The sequence below is a fragment of the Corvus hawaiiensis genome, chromosome 9 (genome assembly GCF_020740725.1).
Source record: "Corvus hawaiiensis isolate bCorHaw1 chromosome 9, bCorHaw1.pri.cur, whole genome shotgun sequence".
Lineage (NCBI taxonomy): Eukaryota > Metazoa > Chordata > Aves > Passeriformes > Corvidae > Corvus > Corvus hawaiiensis.
The window spans coordinates 33,264,017-33,287,208 of record NC_063221.1 but is presented as its reverse complement, the minus strand read 5'-3'; the positions used below and the strand labels follow the sequence as shown (position 1 = coordinate 33,287,208).

The window sequence follows — 23,192 nt, the reverse complement described above, 5'->3', positions numbered from 1 at the left end:
GGGCTGGGGTAGCCTGCGGCCGGGAGGCAGGGCTGGCGCAGGGCAGGGTAGAGCGGGACCACGGGCCCCGTGGGCTGAGTAGGGTCGGACGACTCCGTGGCCTCGGGCAGGAACGCGAAGCGGCCTGGGCTGTGCCTGGCGAGGGCACGGCCGAGCTGGGGCTTGGGCGGGGCTCCCGAAGGGGATCGGCCCCTGCTGAGGCGTCCTGACGGCTCCGGAGCCTTTCCATAGACGGCTGACGGAGGACGTGTCGTGGCCGTGCTGAGCCCAGGCCTGGGGCAGAGCAGAGAGCTCACAGGGCTTGGCATTAGCACTTCTCTCACTCAGGTGTGCACCGAAAGGGGCTGCCTGAGGCGTAGACCTGAACTAGGGCAGAAAAGGTCTTGCTTTACCTCCAGTTTTTCAGTCTCTCTAAGCAAAAGAATGGTTTTATTTCAGATACAGAATGCAAGGAGAATGGTGATGACACCCACAGAAAACGTGTTGCAACAGCTTGTTGTACAATAATGGCATCCAAGGACTTGTTAAAGAAACTGATTAAAATTTTACTAATTCTCCAAGCTATAAAGGGATATTTTCTGGATGGTTTTCTGTCTCCTCTAGTAATCAGCCATCATAGCTGGGTGTGGTTCCCATGCCAGATTCTCCTAGACTGTAGGGCTAAGAGTTTCTGGAAGCTGTGCATTTAATTACTAGCGACAATTTTTCCAGAGACTTTGTGCTACTTTGTAAGACCATACTTTATAGATTTGTGTCCCCTTTTCCCTCAAAATAAAGGACTGTGGGAGTGGATATTTGTATATTCTATTGGAAAACAAAGGGTGAGAGACAGTAGTTTATCTTGAGTGAATCAGGATGTCTGGCTTACAACTTTAATTTTTTTTTTTGTAATTTCTTAATGTTATTTTAAAAAGCAGAACTTTATGTGTATATTTCTTTTGCAGAATAGTCTCATGTAATTTCTCTGGTTTTGAACTGACCAATGCTACAAAGTTCTTACTGAAATGCTTCTACTTCAATAGAAGGAAAATATAATTTGTAATGCCACTTCCAGTATTCTGTTTGCATCTAAAAGAAATTTTAAATTTGCTGCAAAAGTTTTAAATGGAAGGTTCTAACTAGGTTATGATAGTTGTTTTCCAGTGGATACTTGTTAGTATAAAAATCAATAGGAAATAAAAGACAATTTAAAATTATTATGTGTTCTTAGTTCTTAATAGACAATTGTGAAAAATCTATGAATTGTCTACATTTTGGAGTAACTAATCATGTAGGACCAAGCATCCATCTTGCAGAAAATTAAAGTAATTAGCAAAGGTTAGAGTCCACAAGATGTAAATGTTTTGTGGAATTTGAACCTTGTGCTATAAAGATTTAGTGGTATAAATTGTTAGTCCCAAAAATGAATTGTGAAAGGGTATTAATAGTCTGCTTTCCCCTTAACCATAAATCATAACTGGTTCTAGAGATAAAGGTTATCTTATTTATTTTACGCCTTCCATTTGATTTCAGTATCAGACTCATTTAATTTTGTAGTAATAGTGATGAGGGGTTTGTTGTTGTTGTCTGAAAAACCAGAAGACAAGCTAGAGGACTGTGCAGTCACCAACCATATGAAGTTCGACAAAGGAAAGTGCCAGATTCTGCACTTGGGATGGGCAGCCCTGGATGTATGGACAGACTGGGGAATGAGAACCTGGAAAGCAGTGCCGTGGAAAGGGTCCTGGGAATCCTGGTTGACAGAAAGTTGAAGTACGAGTCAGCAGTGCCCTGGCAGCCAGGGAGGCCACCCATGTCCTGGGGTGCAATCAGGCCCAGCATCGCCAGCCGGGTAAGGGAAGGGATTGTACCGCTCTGCTCTGCACCAGCCGGCCTCACCTTGAGTATTGTGTGCAGTTTTGGTCACCACAATGTGAGGAGGATATTAAGCTCTTAGAGAGCATCCAAAGAAGGGCAACAAAGATGGTGAAGGGCCTTGAGGGGAAGCCATGTGAAGAGCCACTGAGATCACTTGTCCTGTTCAGGCTGGAGAAGAGGAGACTGAGGGGAGACTTCATTGCATCTACAACTTCCTTGTGAGGGGAAGAGGAGGGACAGACCCTGATCTCTTCTCTCTGGTGCCCAGTGCCAGGGCCTGAGGGAATGGCCTGAAGTTGTGTTAGGGGAGGTTTAGGTTGGATATTAGAAAAAGGTTCTTCCCAGAGGGTGGTTGGGCACTGGAATGGACTCCGCAGGGAAGTGGTGGCAGCACCGAGCCTGACAGAGTTCAAGAAGCATTTGGACAATACTCTTGGGCACATGATGTGACTCTTGGGGATGGTGCCATGCAGGGTTGGGTGTTGGACTCGATCCTTGAGGTTGATCCCTTCCAACTCAGTACATTCTGTAATTGTGTGAAGATTATTTTCAAATTCCTATGTTTACCTGCAGGAATACAGTTCCTCTTAAAAGTGGGGTCCTAATTGTAACAGTGAAGTCACCAGTTTCTGAATGTGCTCAGCAGGCACTTCCTGCTGAAGTGGAAGTGTAGTACATGTGCACTACATCAGGAACAGGGTAGTGCACACCAGGTACAGTGTCTCTGAGACATGAAGAACCACAAGAGGAGATAAAACAGACGTAATTGTCTTTAAAATTTGGATGCCTGATTCGTTGTCTTCAGGACACAAGCTGCATTTCTAAATGTTTAAAAAGGCCATGCAGGGAGGAGGGGAGGGAAAGGATAGAACCTGATCTTATTATTCTGAGACTTGTGTAAGTAATACTGACTGACAAGTATTGGAATTATGGAACAACTTGAGACATATGATACCTATGTTCATTTTATATTGAACATTGTACCAACATGTTACATTAGGAATTTTGATGTCAAGCTTTCAAAAAAAAAAAGTCAGCTCATTAAACAAATACAGGCAACCACTGACCATTCTTGGTTTAATACACAGCCATTAGAAAAGGCCTGATATACAGAGAAAGACAGATCTTCAAAATTTATGCATTGCGGTTAAGGCTCTGATTACTGCAGTTTCAACATGGCTTTTGTGAATTAGACACTAGTTTATTCATAAGGTTGTGAGTCTGACTGTTCTCTTGTTTTCAAAGTAATTGAATGCATTTGTACAAATAAAAATAGTGGCAGATAGATGATGTACACAAAATCCAGAATAATCCAGCTCTTGTTTCATCCACCTGGCATTTTTATATCTAAAAAATGTGTACAGTTGCACTTTTTTTCCCAGTAGCAACAGTGCTGTGTTGTGGTTATTAATAGTAGATGCTGAAGATAATACCCTCCCTCTGAGATTATGAAAGTGCTATTTTAATGACTTATAGAAAAGATCTTGGCAGGGTATCTGCATGCAGCATTTTACAGCATAAGTAGAAAAGGTTGCAATGATATGTAATGGTATAAAGTATTTGGGGTTAGAGACTCTGCTAGGAGAAAAAAATCATTAGCTGTCATCTGTCATTCTAGGTCAGCTGGAGTAATGCAGCCTAGAAACAGAAAACTCTGGCATTTTCTGATCCTGGGTAGGAAGCATCTGATTATTTCAAAACATCCATTTTTCCGGGTAAAGCATTGTCAAAGACTGTATTTTAGATGCTTTTTTTCCTAAAGCATGAGAGTGTGTTTCAAGACGAAGAGCCCTTTCTAGCTGGATTAATACTTCAGAATTTGGGGAAAGGAAATATTTAACAAAACAGTTACATCAAACATAACTAATGAACAGAACTTGCTTTGTTCTAGAGTTCACCCAGTCTCCTGGGCCCACTCACTTGGAAAAAAAAGTCTTGTGGAATAGTTGAGTTTGCAGAGAAGTACTCTTCCCACACATCATACCATTTCAGAAGCATCTTGGTAGCTGTGTCTTTGCTTGGATATTCCATGAAACTTGTTGCTGCATTAGTCCCAGAGCAAGAATAAGAAATGGAAGCTGGGAAAAAAAGAGCAGACAATTTCAGCTGCAAAGAGGAATTTGGGGGAACAGCTAATACGCGCATTGAGATGGAAACGGTAATGAAGCTCTGTACGTGACCCAAACTGCTTGGAATGTTTTGTTTGTTGTTCAGAGAACTGTAAAACTTCCACGCTATTGGTGACTTCGATTGCATGGCAGAATTGCAGTTCAGTGATAATTTGCTTGTAATACCTTAACTGTATACACTTTCAGTTCCCTTTCTGAGGGTAGTTGTTTGACAACTGGTGTATTTCAATACCTGCCTAATAGCCTGTGCCATCGCTACTGTTAGGAGAATGTTAGGTGTGGACCTTTGACATTTGATTATATCATGCTGGTGATGTTTTGTCTAATGTTAAGTGAACATGGACAGCATGTTAATTGTACAGTCCCCATCAGGGAAAAATATTGCAGTTTTTGGCTGATAGTCATCTGTAAGTATGATGCGTTGTCATTCACTTTGTCCTGTGGCTGTGACATGGAGTATACCATACTTCTTCAGATACATGACTAATTAGGAGAATGCAATGATAATAATTTCATTCTTAGAGTTTGATTTAGGGTTTTTTAACCACAGTAGAAAAACAGTCAGCCTTTTCCACTGAACTGTCACTGACCTCAGGATTCCTGGGCAATTCTCTTTATGTAGTGCACATGACCCGGACTGCTTGGGAAGCAAAGGAGTCTGAATGACGGGTCAAACTAAATAGCACATAGTAGTTTGGTCTGCTTGAGACCTTAAACCCTTGCCTTTCACTGTGTTGTGTTTTTTACCTCCTCTTCCTTTATTCTGTCCTTTGGTAAGACTTGCAGCAGTGGCACTTGGTCTGTGAGCAGTGCTGAATGCCCTCAGCTTCACTGTAAGTCAGCGACAGTCACTTTTGAAACTTGGACTAAGTGTGAGTAGGAAACTGACCTGCACATTAAGATCTGTGCCCTTGCAGCTGTGTAAAGAAAAGGACACTTAAGTGACGAGGTGACTTGTCTCATCTACCACTTCTCTTCCCTCTTCACCCTTCCATTTTTTGCAAGTCATGAGCCAGTATCAACAGCATTAATGGCAGTCCATAAAGACTTATACTGGCACATAAAACATATTTCAAAGGCAGCTACCATTTAGTATGGTTTATTACACAGGAAAGGAATCATAAGTGTATTTTATTATAATTGCAATTTATGTGTGCATGATCTTATAAGAAATAAGTTATACCTGAATCTTTCAAAGAGGAAAACCCCCCAGCATGCCAGTAAACCTGGTATGAGACTTACTGAAAGAGTTGTTTTTCTATTAATGTCAACCTTTTGACTTACTAGACTGCTTCAACACATTTGTGTCTTACAGTAGTAATGTATTATTTTACATTACTAGGATTATTAGGCTGTGTCCGCATAAGGAATATTACAGGTGGCTTAAAATATACCTTAAGTTTACCTAAAAAATCTTCTAAGTAAAATTAAATTGGCTACCACTAAACAGCAGTACATTTCAAATATTTATTTGGATTCTTTCCAAAATTAAGACTGTTAACCTTGAAAAGATTAGGCTTTTATATATGTTCAAGAAGTTGCTGCTTCTGAAAGGGATAGATCAGTTGTGCAGGAACTTGTGTTGGTTGTTTTTTTTTTTTTTTTTATAATCCTACCCAGAATAGATGGGCAGAAGCATCAAAATCTTAACGTGATTTTTTAGACAAACATAACTGGGATGAACCTCTTTCAGTCCTACTACACCCCGTGCATTTGTTAGCAGCCTAGTTCATTGTCTTGTGCACTTGCATCTTTGAGCATCAATTAGCAGCTCGAGTACGGGGAGGCATTACTGTTGCTGAAGCCTTTTGTAGCAGTACTTTGAATTACTTGAACTGACTGATGTGCTCCAGTAGAGGGGAGCAGCGCCTGCACATGCAGCTCCAACGGCTTGCTAATAAAACCACTATTCTCTTTAAAAGCTGTACCTATTCTAGTCACTGGCACGTGTCATTGTTGACCAAACACCAGGAAAAAACCTGAAGAAACTAATAGTTATCAAACTAGAAATAGCATTTTATTGGAGTTGAGTAATATATTGCTGACCAAATGCATGTTAGTTACTGTGCATTTTTGCTTAGCACTGTCTGTTCAGCACCTTCTGTTCTTTTACTATATTGAGATTTATTGAAGCAGCCCTTCACAGAGGTGCAAACTTGAGTGGGAGTACAGTAAAATCAGTCATGTGGCTTCACTGCATTTCTGGTTGTTGGTTTTTTGTTGTTGTTGTTTTTTTTTTGTTTTTTTTTTGTTTTTTTTTGTTGTTGTTGTTGTTGTTTGTTTGTTTGTTTGTTTGTTTTTTTCCTAAGAATGACGGGAAGTCTTGGGAGGTAGTTGAGTATGAGAGTTCAGTCAACCGTTAATGCTTTGCAGGAGATCAGCCTACATCTTTACTTTTACCTTGTTTGCCTGATACTGGTTATATTAAGTATCTCATTCGGTAAACATTAGAGCATTGTTGCTAAATTCTGTGATAACAAAATGGGCTGTGACTTCATATCACAGGCGTCATTGGTTAATTGTCATATGAGATTATTCTTCTGTGTCATTGCGTACTATACAGTGACAGGGCTGACTTAAAAATGTTGGTTTTTTCGTACCAGCATGTAGTTCAGCCCTGTCTTGTACATTATCATAGGAGTGCATATAGAAGTGTACACATTTCTCACTACAGAATTCTTCAGCTGATGTTTTAATCATATTCCACAGAGAATGGAAATTTCATTCTGGTCAGGATCACCACATGTAGATTCTGTTCCTTTGTGGCTTCAAAGGAGAGATTGCCTCAGGCTTTCGGCTTCACAAATTGAGTATAATGCCTTGTACTTTGTTTCACTATAAAAACATTACAGTATCAATGTCACAATGCTGAGGCCTTGTAGTGCTACCTCTTCTGTTCTGCACTTTTGTGCTGTGCAGAAATACAAAAAGTACATCTTAGTAAGGATATAATTTAGTAAATTATGACTACTTCTAGAGATAGATTTCCACTTGACAAGATCAGAAATTTGGTATACAGCAGACATACAGTTTACATTTTAGACTTACATGACTTGAACTTTGGGGTGCTAGTCATATGTATAGAGGAGGAAAGATGTGGCTACCTGTTGCATGTAAGGACTATTCACAGTAGCACAGGCTACAAAAAATGTAGCCAACAGTGCTATACCTTGTTTTCAGTAAGCGAATCATCAGAATTTTTTTTGGTTGTATTGACTTCCATATGTTTATTTCACAAATGGTGTTCAGGTGCAGCTGTTTCCCTTTTGCATATACAGTGTAGGTTAATGCAAGCTGATAAGAGTAATTTCTCTTTGTTCAGACTGGCTTGGGTAGGTGGCCAAGGCACTAGCGATAACTTTCTATTCACAGAAAGTCCTGCCTACTTTGTGAATGTCTGTTCTGGTTGGAGAAGTCCTTGACAATCAGCTTTATTTTTAAATCTATTTAAATAGTATTTTTTTGTATTTCTGCTTGCTGGGGAAAGTGTGCTAACTAGCAACACAGAAGTTCACAGTCAGTATCTCACACAGACAGCTTGCTTAACTGATCCAGGTACAGTAACATGGATAGAGATGAAGAAAACTACTATGGAAAACATGGTAATTTACTTGCTTTCTTAGGACAATTCAAAACACCTGATCTAAATCTCATGTATTTCAGCTGTGTTATTTCAGTTGACTTAAATGGGGCTGGATCTAGACTCAAATGGTTTTCTGTAACTTCTTCAATTATTAGCAATATTCTAATTTTTTCCTGCGTGACATTTGCTAGTTTATTTAAATTGCACATCAAAGGTAAATTTTACATGTGTATATAGTTGATTTTTATTTTAGGTAAGTAATTTAGAGTTGTTTTTTTAAAATTATTACAGTGATAAAGTGTAACAATCAACTTCATATGGTGTTTGGAGTCAGAATTGGTAAATATCTTGTGAGTTATTTCTTGTTATGATATTTTACTTCAACATACACAAGTTCCATATTATAAGGCAGCCTGTAAAATAGATGTCTTATCTGCAAAGAACGAATATAATCCCAGTTTTTAACCTCAGCAAAAGGTGTCAGTCCCCCCTCACCGCTGCTTTCTTCCTTATGCCTACCAAATTCCCAAAGCTTGGAATTTGCTTTCTAAATACATTTGGAGTTTTGCAACTGGGGAAGTGGTTTGCTTTTACCAGGAACTATGTAGATACTAGATGCATAAGTAATTCACACCCAAAAAATCTTCTGAACTTTTAAAGAATAGTAGTAATTAAGTAGGGAATTTGAATTTAATTTAGAATTAAGTTAGAAAAATTAGATTAAACAAATGGCATTTTTCTTTTTTTTTTTTTTTCTTCTGTTGTTCCATGAAACTGATCACAGTTGTGATCAGCTGTGTCATATGTTTTGGTAATGAGTGTTCCAGGGATCCAGACTACTTCTGACAGTGAATTCTAGTGTATTTTGGACTTAGACTGTTGTTACCATTTCCTACCATATTCTGTAATGAATTTATAGCAAGAGCTCAGTGGCAGAGAAGGCGGTTTGAGCCATGTTACTCTACACCATGCCGCCATAAGCATAGAGATTGCTGGTGTGAGGAACAGTTCTTTGAAGAAGTTTGCAGTACCACAATAATCTTACAGCTGTTAGTGGCTGTTACTATCTCACAGCGTCCATCTTCTTGCTTGTTGGAGAAGAGAATCTCCATTTGAATCAGAGCTCCCTTTCTGGAGTGCTTTGTTTTTATCCTCTTACTTACTAGATCCATTTGGCTGTCTCTGTGCTGAGATGTTACGTTTTCCTGTTCTCTTCCCAAGAGGTATTCATGTAATCCTTTCTTAAAAGCTTAGGGTGATGAAAATTCCAGTGTATGTTCCAGTGTATAATTGTGTCCTGAAAGATTTCCTAATGCCTAATATAAACCATCTTTGCCATAAATGAAGTTAGCTTCTCTAACTGGTAGAGAAAACAGAACTACTGATCATTGTCAGTTTTGTATGGTGATTGGAGACTGTTATTTTGTGCTGCTTTGCTTAATCACAGGCTTTGAAGTTGCATTCATTTACGGCTTTCTGTAAACCTCCCAGTATCTTCTTTTTAATTAGTCCCTCCACTCTCTCCAATTTGTATCTTCTGAAATTCTGGTGCCATGATCTAGACATAGTTGTTCATCTGAGGCCTCATGTGTTCCCAAGCACAAGGAACGGTGACTTTTTTTGCGGAGGTTGCTTGGCTGGCTCATTCTCTCTTTGTAGTGTGCTGTAATCCTTTAGGATTCTTCTCAATAGTGGTTTTGAATGCAATTATTCTGTATGGATTTCTGAATGGAGTTTGTCTTTATAACTTTTGTTACTTTACAAAAATCACTTTGAAGTGTTGTTTATCAAAATCCATTTTGATAAATACTTCTGTCTCCAGAAGTATTTTAACACTTGTCACCTGCACAGTTTCAAAGTGTTCATTCTACTTCATTGTTCGAATTTTTAAGGAAAACACTGAATAACTTTGGAGAATAAGTTCCTCTAGTAGTGGGATTAAGCTAACTACTAAAATTCAAGAGTGAGAACTTGGAATTTTAATGGATGACTAAGTAAAAATGTTTGCCCATAGAAGCAAATAGACTGTAAGAAAGAATTGTTAGGAATGGACTGGGGTCAGATAGAAAGAGCCATTATAGGATTATATAAATGACATCCCGTATTTGTGGTGAATATCCTGTGCTGTGCTGTTCTGGCCCCTCCTTTCCTAGTGATCTGTAGTAGCACTGTAAAAGGTAAGAAAAGGAATATAAGCATCACCAAAACTATGAAATGGCTTGTGTACAAGAAACATTTGAGCAGACTAGGACATTTAAGTGTAATAACTTGTAACATTTTTGGTAGCATAACATGCTGCCATGTTACAAAGTACAGTTATAAACTGACTGACTGCAAGCTTAAAACAGATAAAAGGAGGTAGCACTTCAATGCCTGATTAACTTGTAGTACTCTGGGATGTAGGGCATTGCAGATTGCTAAAGTATATGCAAGGTAAATAGAGATTCATTGAATCTCAGTTTTTCAATGAATTAAAAAAAAATTCACTCACAGCTATTAAATGCAAATTGAGTACTTTTAGTTAAGAAAAATGCAGTTGCAAATCTCTGTAATATCAGTGTTAGCCAAATACTACAGTGTTTGCCTTGGCGTTGCATTCCTCCTCAGATATGGTTCCTTTTAAGATTCAGGGTGTGGGTTCAGTGGATTTTTTTGTGTGATCTGGTGTGGCTGTTCTTCTGTGCTAAACAGGTCCTGTGTGAGCAATGAACAGAGGTTCAACTTCAATGTGCCTTAAGGCCAGAATTTGTCCATAGGCCATGATGTAACAGACAGATTTGTTCTGGTGGTAAATTATTTTGTAGTAGGAATATTTATTTTGTAGACATTTGTGTTCAAAAAGATTCATTCAATATACAGGTGTTGGCCCAGCATTAGGTATTGTGTGTGGTACACTTGATTTCCCGATCATGTATCACAGCATAGCTTCTTCCACTCCCCAGCATTGCTGTCATACGTCACTTCTCTAAAGTTTTAATTTTTTGGTCTCTTCTGTGTTAAGATACTTCTGTTGTAGGAGCTTGCTAAGGTGGATGTGAACACCTCACATGAAGGGCGAATAGGATTTTATTAACTACTGTGTTTATTGTACCGGTCTGTGTGTATTTTGATAAAGTTTTTCTGATACAAACCAAGAACAAAGTCTGGCATTTAGTTAATAAGTAAATTCTGCTTTTGAGAAGTTGCTCAAGAAATAGAAGTTCTCTAATTGATAAAAATAAGTATTTTTCTTTGGGGCGCAGGGGAGGAAATTTAGGCTGGTAACACCATGTAATACCAGGGATATTCAGAAGAGAAGATCCTTAAGAAAGCAGTGAAAATGAACTCTGAAGCAGTAATTTGTATTGTAGTGTTGACATTTGAATGAAGAAGTAATTTTTCATTGCACAGAGTTTTGTTCAGTAGGTCTTCATAATTACTGAACTTTGATAAGAAAAAGTCCCGTAAAGCTGGATAGATAGCTTCAAAAGGAAAAATCCTAATTTTGGTCTGATGAATGGAAAACTGCTTGTTTCTCTTCATGCAGTAGCTCAAAACTTGAAAATTCAAATTTGACCGGAATCTTTTGTTACTCTTTACCAAGTGAGATCATACTGTAAATTCTCTTGTTCAGTTCCACATTGGGAGCACAGGTTGGTGGGTTAGTATTTGGTAGGTTTTTAGTATAGTTTTTTTTGTGTGTAGAGTAAATCAGTTGGAACTATGCTAACCATGATAGCCACATTAAAAAGATGCATCATGTTTGATTCCTTCCATCTGTAAGCTGTGGCCAGATGTTACTGCCTGTTTCTACAAGGAACCTGGCTTCACCTTCTGATCATTCTGAGATTCATTGAAAGCAGCAACGATCTCACGGATGTATGCATAACCAACTTCAAAACCTGGTTTTCTTTCTGCCCTGGGATATGTGGTGGGTACAGTCACTTGAGAGTTAGAGAAGGCACTTGAAGCATGTGCTCTTCTGCCTGCTTTGGAGCACTGTACCTCATCTCCGGCTTTGCAGAAGCTGCTGCAGTTACACCACCTGATAGAGGATAGTGTAGAGCAAAATCAGCATTGCATTTCTGCAGTCTCCAGTTGTGCTTTGTCATCTGATAAGCTCAATTCAAAATGGGGAAAACCTGCATCTCTGTGTCTATAAAGTCCTGTAACATAAGCAGTGGGAAATAAGAATAATTCTGAAAGACCTGTAAGTATAATGTTAAGTACAGACTGGGGAATGTGATGCTCCAAGGCAGCCTTGGCTCCAGTGACCATGAGGTGGTAGAGTTTGAGATCCTCAGGGCAGTGAGGAGGGCATGCAGCGAGCTTGCTGCCCTGGACCTTAGGAGAGCAGATTTTGGCCTCTTCAAGGACCCATGGGATAGAGCCAGGAGGGCAGAGTGGTCCAAGAACGCTGACTGATTTTCAAGGATCACCTCCTCCGAGCTCAGGAGCAATGCATCCCAAAAAGGAGAAAATTGGGCAAAAATCACAGGAATGGGTGGATAAGGAGCTGCTGAGCAAACTCAGAGCAAAAAAGAAGCTTTCAAGAGGTGGAAATGGAGACAGGTGTTGTGGGAGGAATACAGGGATGTTACATGGTATGCTACAGACAAGTTTAGGGAAGTCAAGGCCCACTTAGAATTGAGTTTGGCCAGGGATGTTAGGGAGAACAGGAAAGGCTTCTATAGACGGGTTGCAAGCAAGAGAAATACTAGATATTATGTGGGCCCTCTCCAGAAGGAAATGGGAGACAACTTCTGTGCCTCAGTCTTCAACAGCAAGTGCTGCAGCCACACTGCCCAAGTTGGGAAATGCAAATGCAGGGACTGAGAGGATGAAGACCCTGAGCTCACTATAGAAGAGGATCAGATTTGAGACAATCTAAGGAACCTGAATGTGCTCAAGTTCATGAGACCTAATGAGATTCATCTGTGGGCCCAGAGGGAGCTGGCAGACAAAGTTCCTAAGCCACTGTCCATAATTTTTGAAAAATTGGGATAGGTGAAGTTCCTGATGATTCGAAAAATGGAAATAAAACCCCCATTTTTAAAAAGGGGAAAGCAGAAGACCTTGGAAACTACAGACCAGTCATTCTCACCTCTGTGCCAGGCAAGATTGTGGAGCAGATTGTCCTAGAAACTATGCAAAGGCACATGGAAAAGAAAGAGGTGATTGCTAACAGCCAGCATAGCTTTATGAAGGGGAAATTGTGCCTCACAATTTTGGTGACCTTCTCTGGTGGGGCTGCAGCATTGGTGGATGGGACAGAGCAGCTGGCATTGTCTGCCTGAACTTGTGCAAAGCATTTGACAGTGTCCCGCATGATAGCCTGGTCCCCAAATCAGAGAGACATAGATTTGATGGATAGACCACTCGGTGGCTGGGTGGTCACATGCAAAAAGGTGTGGTCAACAGCTCATTGTCTGTGTGGAGACCTGTGACGAGTGGGGTCCCTCAGAGGTTGGTACTAGGGCTGATACTGTTCCACATCTTTGTCAGCAACATGAATAGCAGGGTCGAGGCACCCTCAGCACATTCGCTGATGACACTGAGCTGTGTGCTACAGTCATATGCTGGGGGAAGGGATGGATCCAGCGGGACTTGGACATGGTTGAGATGTGGCCAATGGAAACGTCATGAGTTCAACAAAGCAAAGTACAAGGTCCTACACCTGGGTCATGGAAATCCCAGACACACTAACAGGTTGAATGTAGAAGTAAATGAGAGGAGCCCTGGGAGGAGGATGAAAAACTCAAAAGGAGCCAGCAGTGAGCACTTAGAGCCCAGAAACTGATGGAATCCTGGGCTGCATCCAAAGGAGCATGGTCAGCAGGTCGAAGGAGGTGATTCTCCTCCTTCACCCTGCTCTTGTGACGTTCCACCTGGAGTACTGTGTACAGTTCTAGTGCACCCAAAATAAGAAGTACGTGGAACTGTTGAAGCAAGTCTAGAGGAAGCCATGAAGTCAGTAAGAATTGGAGCACCTCCCCTACAAAGACAGGCTGAGAAAGTTGGGGCTGTTCAGCCTGGAGAAGAGATGGTTACATGAAGACCTCTTAGGAACCTTTCAGTATCAGAAGAGGTAGTACAAAGAAGCTGGAGAGGGATTTTTTTATCAGCAACTGTAGTGACAGGACAAGGAATAATATGTACAATTTGAAAGAGGAGAAATTTAGGTCAGATATTAAGAAGAAATGAGACATGAACAGATTGCTCATGGAGGCTGTGGATGCCTCAACCCTTGCAGTGTACTAGGTCAGGTTGGATGGGGCTCTGAGCAACCTAGTCTAGTGGGAGGTGTCCCTGCCCATGGCAGGAGGTGTTGGGACTAGATTATATTTCAAGTCCCTTGCAACCCTTTAACATTCTATGATTCTAGAGAAAAATGAGAAGCACATAGCCTGTAACTGCGGAGAGGTAGGTTCATTTACTCACTGTCAAACACACTTAGCCAGTGACTGGGAGACATAATCCTTGTATCTCAAATAGATTGTGAACCTATGCATAGGCGTAGTCATAGGATGTATATTAAAGGTAATTTATCATGTGGTAAATGTGAGGCCCTCAATCTTTATACGTTAGAAAAAAAAGCTTTAGTCTCATAGACAAAACCTAGGTAATTTTATTGGTGAGTTACTGGTATTGCCCGCATGAAATGATTTTAACAAAACTGATTAAATAGGAATATATGGAAGATGTTCTTCAAAGTCTGATGTTAACATCCCTCTCTGAACAGATTTTATTTTAAATAAGGACATGTTTTTATACTGTTTTATTTTAAATGCAGGTGAACCAAGGAAATTTGACCCGAAGTTCAGAGGACCTATTCATAACAGGTAAATATTGTAACTCATTCTGTTAAATTCCTTTGGTGAACAGGGGGTAAAAAATTTTGTTAGCAAAACTTGTAAATTTGATTCTGCAAGTCTTCTAAATCCAGAACACCATCTTTACTACCCTTGAGGATGTATGATTAGTGGGGAGTATTAAGCTGGGTTCTCTTAAGTCCTTTTATTTTGTGTGGCTGGTATTGACTAGAATTTGCCATTTTACCTTGTGTAGTAGTTCTGATATACTTCTTTGTGACAGCCTCCTACCAGAAACACCTGGCTGGACTTCACTTAGTTTTATGAAATGCGGATGAAAGCATGTTACCACTTAGAAGGTTCATTAGTTTACAAGCAGAGCGAAATTGCTCAGAAAGCATCTAAGGAAATCACAGAATCACTAAGGTTGGAAAATGCCTCCAAGATCATCAAGTCCAACTTTTAATCATGGGCAATTTTTCAGTGTTTTTCCGGATTTAGAGAGCTAAGTTCTAAACTAGCATCTGCTGTCCTTATCTACTGAGAAGAATAAATTAGAGAACCACAAGTTACTTCAGTTTTATCATTCTCAAGAGAAAATTTATGACAGAGAAGAACACTGCAGTCTTGTCATACTATCATTTGAAGACACATACTGTTCTTATCTATGCAGGATGTATTCCTTTCTTTCTGAAAGCTAATAATTTTAGAAATAAATAGAAATACTTGTTTAGGGAGTTCGTCCCAATTTGTGAAGTATCTTTATGATACTGCCAGTGTATCAAGCCAAGCTTGACCGGTGTCAGAACGGCTTCTGAACAGAGAATGGGAAAAAGAGAAGCATTGTTTTAGCATTGCTTCTTCAACTTCGAGCAGTTGTCCTATCTTCGATTACTGTCATATTGACCCTGGATCCTGTACCACCTTGGCCTCACCAAAAGTTTATTTCAGTGAGATGATAAAGCTGTGCCTCTCTAGAGAAGTGTCCACACTTGGAAACACATTTCAAGTTCTCCAACTGTTTAAAAAACCTGCTCTCTTTATCTCTTTTATGGTAAAAATGTTTCTCTGTAAGAGGAAACATAGATTGGAAAACAGAAAGAATGTCAGTTGCTAAAAATGACAGTTCTGAGGCAGGTGTCCTGTAGTACTTCTTGCCACTTACACGATCACTTATATGATAAGTGATCTCATGGGTTCAGTGTTGTAAGGTATTACTTGTTTCAACAATATTTAAATCTGTTCCTCAATATGTTCTCATTGTCTACAGTGAAAAAAAACATACACGTTTATTTGCTGGTCTTGTTGCAAAAACAGGACCTTACACCTCAAACATCAGTTTGTGACTAACACTTCTGCAAAGTGCTGGTGCAGACATCTTATTCAGATGTTAAAATACCCTATGACAATCAGTGGTTTTGGAGTCATATTAAACACGTTATTTCTACAAAGTGTTTCTTCTTGCCCCTAGGCACTGCACAGACATTATTTGCTGTGTGATCTTCATAGTTGTCATTCTGGGTTACATTGCATTAGGAGTTGTGGGTAAGTAAACACAGGTATAGTAACTCATTTTCCTATGGAGGGGAAGCAGCTTTGTGAATGTTAGAACTTTTAATTGAAATGTCCCTTTTGCTTATATTTGTGCAAAGCTTTCCAATCAATAAGTAATGCCTTTCATAGAAGCAAATAATAAATTAACATTCAGTATCTCTTGTAATTCACAGAATCACACACTGAGTAAGGCTGGAAGGGACCACAGTGGGTCATCTGGTCCAATATCTTTGCTCAGAAGGGTCATCCAGAGTGTATGGCACAGGATTGTGTGCAGCTGGTTCTGGAATATCCCCAGTGAGGGAGACTCCACACCCTCTCTGGACATTCTGTTCTAGTGCGTGATCACTGCACAGGGAAGAACTTCTTCCTCATGTTCAGGTGGAACTTCCTGGGCATCAGTTTCTGCCTGTTCCTCTTGTGCCATTGTTGGGCATCACGGAGCAGAGTCTGGTCCATGCTCTGCCCCTTCCCTGCAGATGCTGACAGACAGGGATGAGGGCCGCTCTCAGATGCGTCTCCTCTCAAGGCTGAACAGCCCCAAGCTCCCTCAGCCTTTCCTGGTCAGGGAGATGCTCCAGTCTCCCATCATCATCTCCACAGCCTCTGCTGAACCCGCTGCAGGAGCTCCATGTCCCTCTTGTCCTGAGGAGCCCAGACCTGGACATAGCACTCCAGAAGTGCCTCACAGGACTGAGCAGAGGGGCAGGATCACCTCCCTGACCTGCTGGAAATGCTCTTCCTGAAGCACCCTGGGATCCTATTGGCCTCTTGGTCCCCAGGACAAACTGCTGGCTCAGGGACAGCTTGTTGCCCCCCAGGGCCCTCAGGTCTTTCCCTGAAAAGCTGCTTTTCTGCAGGTAGTTAGGGAGAAGTTCAAAGATTAAAAAACCCCTAAAAATCGAGTGTGTTCAAAAAGATGACATGGTTTGATAAGTTTGCAATCATAAAGCAACTGATGGAAAGTTTCAGGCAGCAAAAGCTAGAGAAAGTTTGGGTTGAGAGCAGCCCTGAGGAGAAGTAATTGGCAATGCTGATTGATGAGGTTTGGGCATGAGCCAGCCATGTACACTTGCAGCCCAGAAAGCCAAACATATCCTGGGCTGTGTTGAAAGAAGTGTGGTCAGCAGGTCGAAGGAAGGGACTCTTCCCTTCTGCTCCACTCTTGTCAGACCCCATCTGCAGTCCTGCATCCAGCTCTGGGGCCCCCAGCACAGGAAGGACATTGACCTGTTGGAGCAAGTCCAGAGGAGGCCATGGAAGTGCTCTGAGGACTGGAGGACCTCTGCTATGGAGGCAGGCTGAGAAGTTGGGGTTGTTCAGTATGGAGAATGGAAGGCTCCAGGGAGTCCTTAGAGCCCTTTCCAGTGCCTAAATGGTCTCTAAGAGAGCTGGAGGGACTTAGCGCAAGGACATGGAGTGACAGGACAAGGGGAAATGGCTTCTAAAACTGACAGAGGGCAGAGTTAGATTGGATATTAGGAAGAAATTCTTCCCTGTGAGGGTGGTGAGGCCCTGGCACAGGTTGCCCGGAGAAGCTGTGGCTGCCCCATCCCTGAAGTCTTCAAGGCCAGGCTGGAGGGGGCTTGGAGCAACCTGGTCTAGTGGAAGGTTCCCATCAATGCCCTTGTCATTGTCTGTGAACACTCAGATTTGTATACATAGTTAGCTCCTCTTCTTTCATCTTGTAATAACCATTATTTTATAAGTCCATGACATCATATTTTGGATACCACCCAGATATGTGTGCTCCGAAGGTAAAAAGTGAACTGGATTGCTTTCTTACAGGTTAATCCATATCTTCATTCAGCTACTGTGCCTTGTATTTTAGTTTTTCATTAGGAAATCGACTCATCAGTGCTCTTCAGTGGTGATCAACAAAGTATAAAATGGTACTTTAGAAGTGATACATTTTCATGCTAGCTAGTTTTAATCATTAACTGTGTACACTTGACTAAAATGTTAAGAGGTACTGTATATTTTGCAGCTTGGGTGCACGGGGACCCCAGGAAAGTGATTTATCCAACTGACAGCTATGGGCAGTTCTGTGGTCAGAAAAATACCCTCAATAAGTGAGTATTAAATCCATTCACATACCTTTATTACTCGTGCACTGTGAATAAGATGCGACGTTCCAATTCTCTCTGTCGAAGAGACAGTGACACTCTTACTGTATTTATTCCAAATAAAGTTCAGAAATATATTAGTTTCTCAGTGCAAATCCAGATCCAAATTATTACTGTAATGCAGTTGTTTGTGTCATTTAGAGAATATTTTATAAGGTATCAATATAACTTGAAGATTGTGTGAGCAGTTGCGTAGAAAGTGACTAGCTGGCACAGCTTCTAACTGCCAAAGTTTGGGTAATTAATAACCTGTTGAGTAATTCTTCATCCACCTTGGGATAAGAGTAGTCCTAAGGCATTGTAGCCTGGTTTATAGTTTTTCTCAACATGCACCAAATAACAGAAAAGTCCGTAGTGAAAGGCTCTTGGTTTTTTTCTGGTGCTTATCCGGTGCCAGTAGAGAGAAGGCTGAGTAGTCTGGGAGATGGGCAACTGTAACCACACCCTCCTTGAATAAACAGGAGATAAATAGAGCCAAATGGCTCTATTTACTTACCTCTGTTTTCCAGTCTTTTTAGATTTTGAATTGTAAGAGTTAAATTAATTAGTTGATACCAACAGAGCACTTACACATGAAAATAGCTGCTCAGGGAAGAAAGATGTTGCATCAATATTTTCTCTGAAAATCTTATGTGGTTTATGAAACAGAATTTTTAAAAAGGTTTGCTTTTTCACTCACCTTCTTCCTTTCAAAAGGTAAGTTTTAGGCACCCTTGTCATGCCCTTGTCATTCTCAAGAAGCTGGATGTTACGCTAGTTTTTCATAACAACTCTTTGCATCTTCTTTCTTTCCCCATTTTGTTTTCTGTGGAAAAAAAATGATGAAGCCACTGTCCAAAGGCAGTTCAGAAGGGGAGGAGCAGGAAACAGAGACTGGAACAGAAGCAGAGCTAGGACTACATATCTTCTCAAGTTTTTTTTACAGAGGAAACAGGCTAGTGCAAGAAAACCTGTTCCACTCTTTGACTGTCCTTCACAGCAATTGTTGAGAGTCAAACTTCCTGAAGAGGAAAAACAAGGAGAAAAAGTTGTAGTGATGTGTGTTCCCCTCACTACACCCCTTCTCTGCTCCCTGCTTTGCTGCCAATTTGTCCTTGTCCCCTCTGTCGCCAGTAGGAAGTAGTGGACAAATGGCTTTTGGAGTCTCAGACACATAGCTTCAATATCCTGTGTGATGTGGACCCAGGTGCTTCTTTCTGATTCTTACCATTCACTCCCATTCCCTCTTTCTCTTTGTTACTTGAGTCTTCTCTTCAGTTATTTCTTACACTGTGGTTTTTGGTTTGTATTTACAAATGACCCTCCCTATATAGGATTGCTGGAGAATAGTACAGCTAGTGAGACTGCACTTTGGTATTTATTTGGTACATTGAGGAGATTCTTATAAAAATACAAACCAGAAGGCACATAATACAACCTACTGGAAAAGTGAGAGTGTTTATGCCAGTAGGCCAGGACACCCCTCTGAATGAGTCCCTCTAGTCCCTGGAGTTGGGCTGTGGATGTACTTGTGAGGCTTTCGTCAATACCGTTGTTTTTCAGATTCCCTGAAAGTAAGCAGTGTGAAAGGCTAACCCAGTACTATCATTTTCCAAAGTCCCCAAGGGTCTATTCTGAGACATTTTTCTTGGAAAGTAATCACAGTCTTCATGTTTTGAATCTTGTCCTTGTAACAAGTATTTTCAACAATCTCACTGAGGAGTAGAAAAGACAACCTAGAAACCAAACCAACACTCACAGCTTATGCAAAAACCCATTTGAACTCCAGTGAATGCCGTGCAGTCAAATAAATTCTTTTCGTATTGCCATGAAAGTCTCTGTTAAATCTCTTCATGTCTTCTTGTAATCTGTCCATTAGTTGCCGTGTAATCTCTAAACTTGTTTTTGCCTTCTACAGAGCATAATGTACTAATGGAATACAACACAGTTTCGTTATACAGAATACAGACCTAATTCTCAGTGGCTGTTTTCATGTGTTGTGTATATGTTTAAACTTTCTTTTCTGCTGTCAATACCAGCAAGTGGGCTAAGAAAAAGACTTCATTAATGGTTTTGAGCAGCTCACAGATCATAAATACCATCAAGAAACTATTGAAGAATGATTATGTTTCAGTCCAAAATTGTGTTCTACTAATTTGAAGAAATAGCAGCTAATGGTATTTAATTGGTTTTGCCAGGATGCATCTTTTCTTAAACAGTGCATAGCAGAATATACTTCAGTGAAAACAAGTTAACCTTGTAAAATGTCAGGCAGTTGAGTTAATTCCAGTCTTAAAGGGAGCTTGAATGTGCAGTGGTGCTGTTTAATGGCTTTGAAGGCATAGCCATTTTCAGCAATTGGTGGGAGTCACGTGCTGGTGGGAAAGCAGAGGATATGTCCTGGACTGGGGGATACAATGAGATGTAGAAGCAGGACTGGTATTGAAGCAGGACAGATAGAAGAGGGGCAGCCTTGTTAGCCCAAGCACCCTATTACTGCCATCCTGCTCACAAGACAGAGCTCCCACTGTGCTGCATTGCCATGGTGAAGGGCAGTGGGGGCTCATACACTGCTTTGTGGGGTCTCTTCACAGAAGCGTAGAATAGCCTGAGTTGGAAGGGATCTTAAAGCTCATCTCGTTCCAACCCTCATGCCATGGCCAGGGACACCTTCCACTAGACCAGGTTGCTCTGCTCAACCTGATCTTGAACACTTCCAGGGATAGGGCAGCCACAGCTGCTCTGGACAACCTGTGCCAGGGCCTCAGCACCCTCACAGCCGAGAATTTCTTCCCACTATCCCATCTATACCTACTCTGTGTCAGTGGGAAGCCATTCCCCCTTGTCCTGTCACTCCAGGCCCTTGTAAATAGCCCCTCCATGTTTTTTTGTAGTCTCTCTTCAGGTACCAGAGAGCTACAGTTAGGTCACCCCTGAAGCCTTCTCTTCTCCAGGATGAACAATCCCAATTCTCTCAGCCATTCCTCATGGGAGAGGTGGTCCATCTCTCTGATCAACTTGGTGGCCCTTCCTAGTCCATAGGTGGGCATATGCACCATTATTTCTTACAGGGACACTGCATAACCCTGACTAGCTGGCTTTGAAGTCTTGTTTGAAAAGGGCAGGACTACTGCCATATTATCTTCACTAGAGCTGTCTGATAATTTCGTGACATAGTGAAGATAAGCAGCACATTTTGCTGTCTTCCAGACCCAAGTCTTTAAATCAAGAGATCTTGGGGTCCTCAGTTTCCAACAAATCCAGACTGAAGTGACAGCTACCACAAGGCCGCAAGTTCAAGTAGATGTCAAGTATGTGGGACTGACAGATTGACCCTTTTTATATCAAAGGGGATCTTGTCAGTGGTATTAGTAGATGCTATTATCATTCTGTTTTCTGGGCAACTGCTTTTGGTTTCCAGGCATAAAAAGCTTTTAATTGATTTTGGTGCCACCTTCTGATCAATAAAAATGAGGCAGCTTTTACAGTGAAGCATTTGCTGATGGTGAGTTTGCGTGCAGTGCATACACAGAATATTTGTGGCACAGTGACTATGGTGTTTTTGCAGGGTTATTTTACAGACCTCACCCTTTCAAGGCAGGACTACAGATACATGGATTATTTCAGCTTAAAATCTTGCTGCCGAAAAAAGCTTGTCAAAATTAGCGTTCTTTAGAACAAATACTTCTGGTTTCATAGATGTCTTAATGTGAAACATTCAGGGTCTGCTTGGGATTTTTTTTGGTCTTATGTTTGCAGTATGGATGTTCACAGTAGTAGAATTAAATATCAATGTATGCTATAAGTTTTGGAATGGTAGGATGTATAAGCACCGATATTTATGATGATAATTATCTTATATCCAATTCCATAGGAACAAGACCATTTTGTTTTACTTCAACATTCTGAAGTGTGCCAGCCCCGTTGTGTTAATAAACCTACAGTGCCCTACAACACAGGTAAGCGAAAATGTAGAGATAAAATACTTTCCCTGCACCCTAGTCATGGTGCTTAAAAATGAGACATCTATTTGTTTGGATTTAAAAATTGTTGCTCATGTCCTTCAGAATATAACATGATTGTTTTATAGATGACTTGTAGTACACACTCTATGTAGCCTGTGAGAGTCAGAAAAATGAAATTGAAATGCACAAGATTGTGTATTTTGGATAAGAGTAGACAAAAAAAGTCTGCTGACTTGAGTACAGCAATTTGTTACTTATGAATTCATCGCAGGCAACTATCCAGTAGTATTCAGTGCATGCAGAAAATATTGATTGATACCTAAGATTTTCAAAGCTAGACATGTTCAAGAAACTGCACAGTGCCAGTGACAGGAGTATCTGGGTGTGGTTGGAGCCTATAGCACTTTCAAAAGCAAAGATTTTGAAAGCTGCTTCTTGCCTTATGCCATAATTTGTACTCCCTTTCTTCTGCTGTGACTCCTCATGAAGTTGTGAAATAAACCCAGTCACTGTATTTGTGTGGGTTAAAATTAACCTCCTGATCTTTCTTACAAGACCGTTTTCCTGACCATAAAACATGGAAATCTCCAACAAGAAAGAGCAAGAACCCTCTTAACACTGGCTAGTTGCTTTCAGAATGAAAACTTGCTCCATCAGCTGCAGATTGCTTCAAGAATCTGTCCACATGCAGACACTGACACTCTTACCCTGCAGTCTTTAGACTCTCTTACTAGAATAATTCAGTCTGTTCAGAAATACAAGGTCATTGTGTGGGATTTGACTGGTGCGGTGGCCAAGTTGGCGACGGCCATGAATCAAATAGGGTGAAATACTTGTTGAAGAAGAGTTTTTGGGAGCAGTGTAATTATTTTGTTGATTTTCAAATATGCAACAACTCCAAAACTAAGAATGTTTGTGAATGCTGTTTGTTACTGTGGATGGTTAAATTCCTGGTCTTTTTGGAAAATGCTGAAGAAATGTTTGTTTGATAATTCGTCTTTTGAACTGCAAACAGGGTCCTTCATACCTGTCCTATCCATATAAATAGCAGGAGAAAAAAGCCCCAAGAACTAACATGAGAAGAGCTTCAGTTCTCGAATAAGACTGGATTTGCAAACTGTTATTACAGTCCATTGGATCCATAGACAGCACATTTCACTGCCTGTTTCATAGATAGGAAACAGTTCATATGAAAATGTGTACTTTAA

General features: G+C 40.7%; 1 protein-coding gene across 5 annotated transcripts in view; it reads left to right on the top strand.

Moving 5' to 3' along the window:
• SLC44A5 (solute carrier family 44 member 5) overlaps positions 1-23,192 on the top strand; it is a 71,990-nt gene that overhangs the window by 18,271 nt on the left and 30,527 nt on the right. For 4 of the 5 annotated variants that reach the window (XM_048312797.1, XM_048312796.1, XM_048312794.1 and 1 more), the window contains exons 2-5: positions 14,342-14,390; positions 15,832-15,905; positions 17,902-17,986; positions 21,894-21,978. In XM_048312797.1, coding sequence (XP_048168754.1) covers positions 14,342-14,390; positions 15,832-15,905; positions 17,902-17,986; positions 21,894-21,978 — 293 coding nt within the window. Of the gene's footprint in view, positions 1-7,536; positions 7,589-14,341; positions 14,391-15,831; positions 15,906-17,901; positions 17,987-21,893; positions 21,979-23,192 lie in introns of those variants that run through there. The other variant, XM_048312795.1, reaches the window with a different exon arrangement.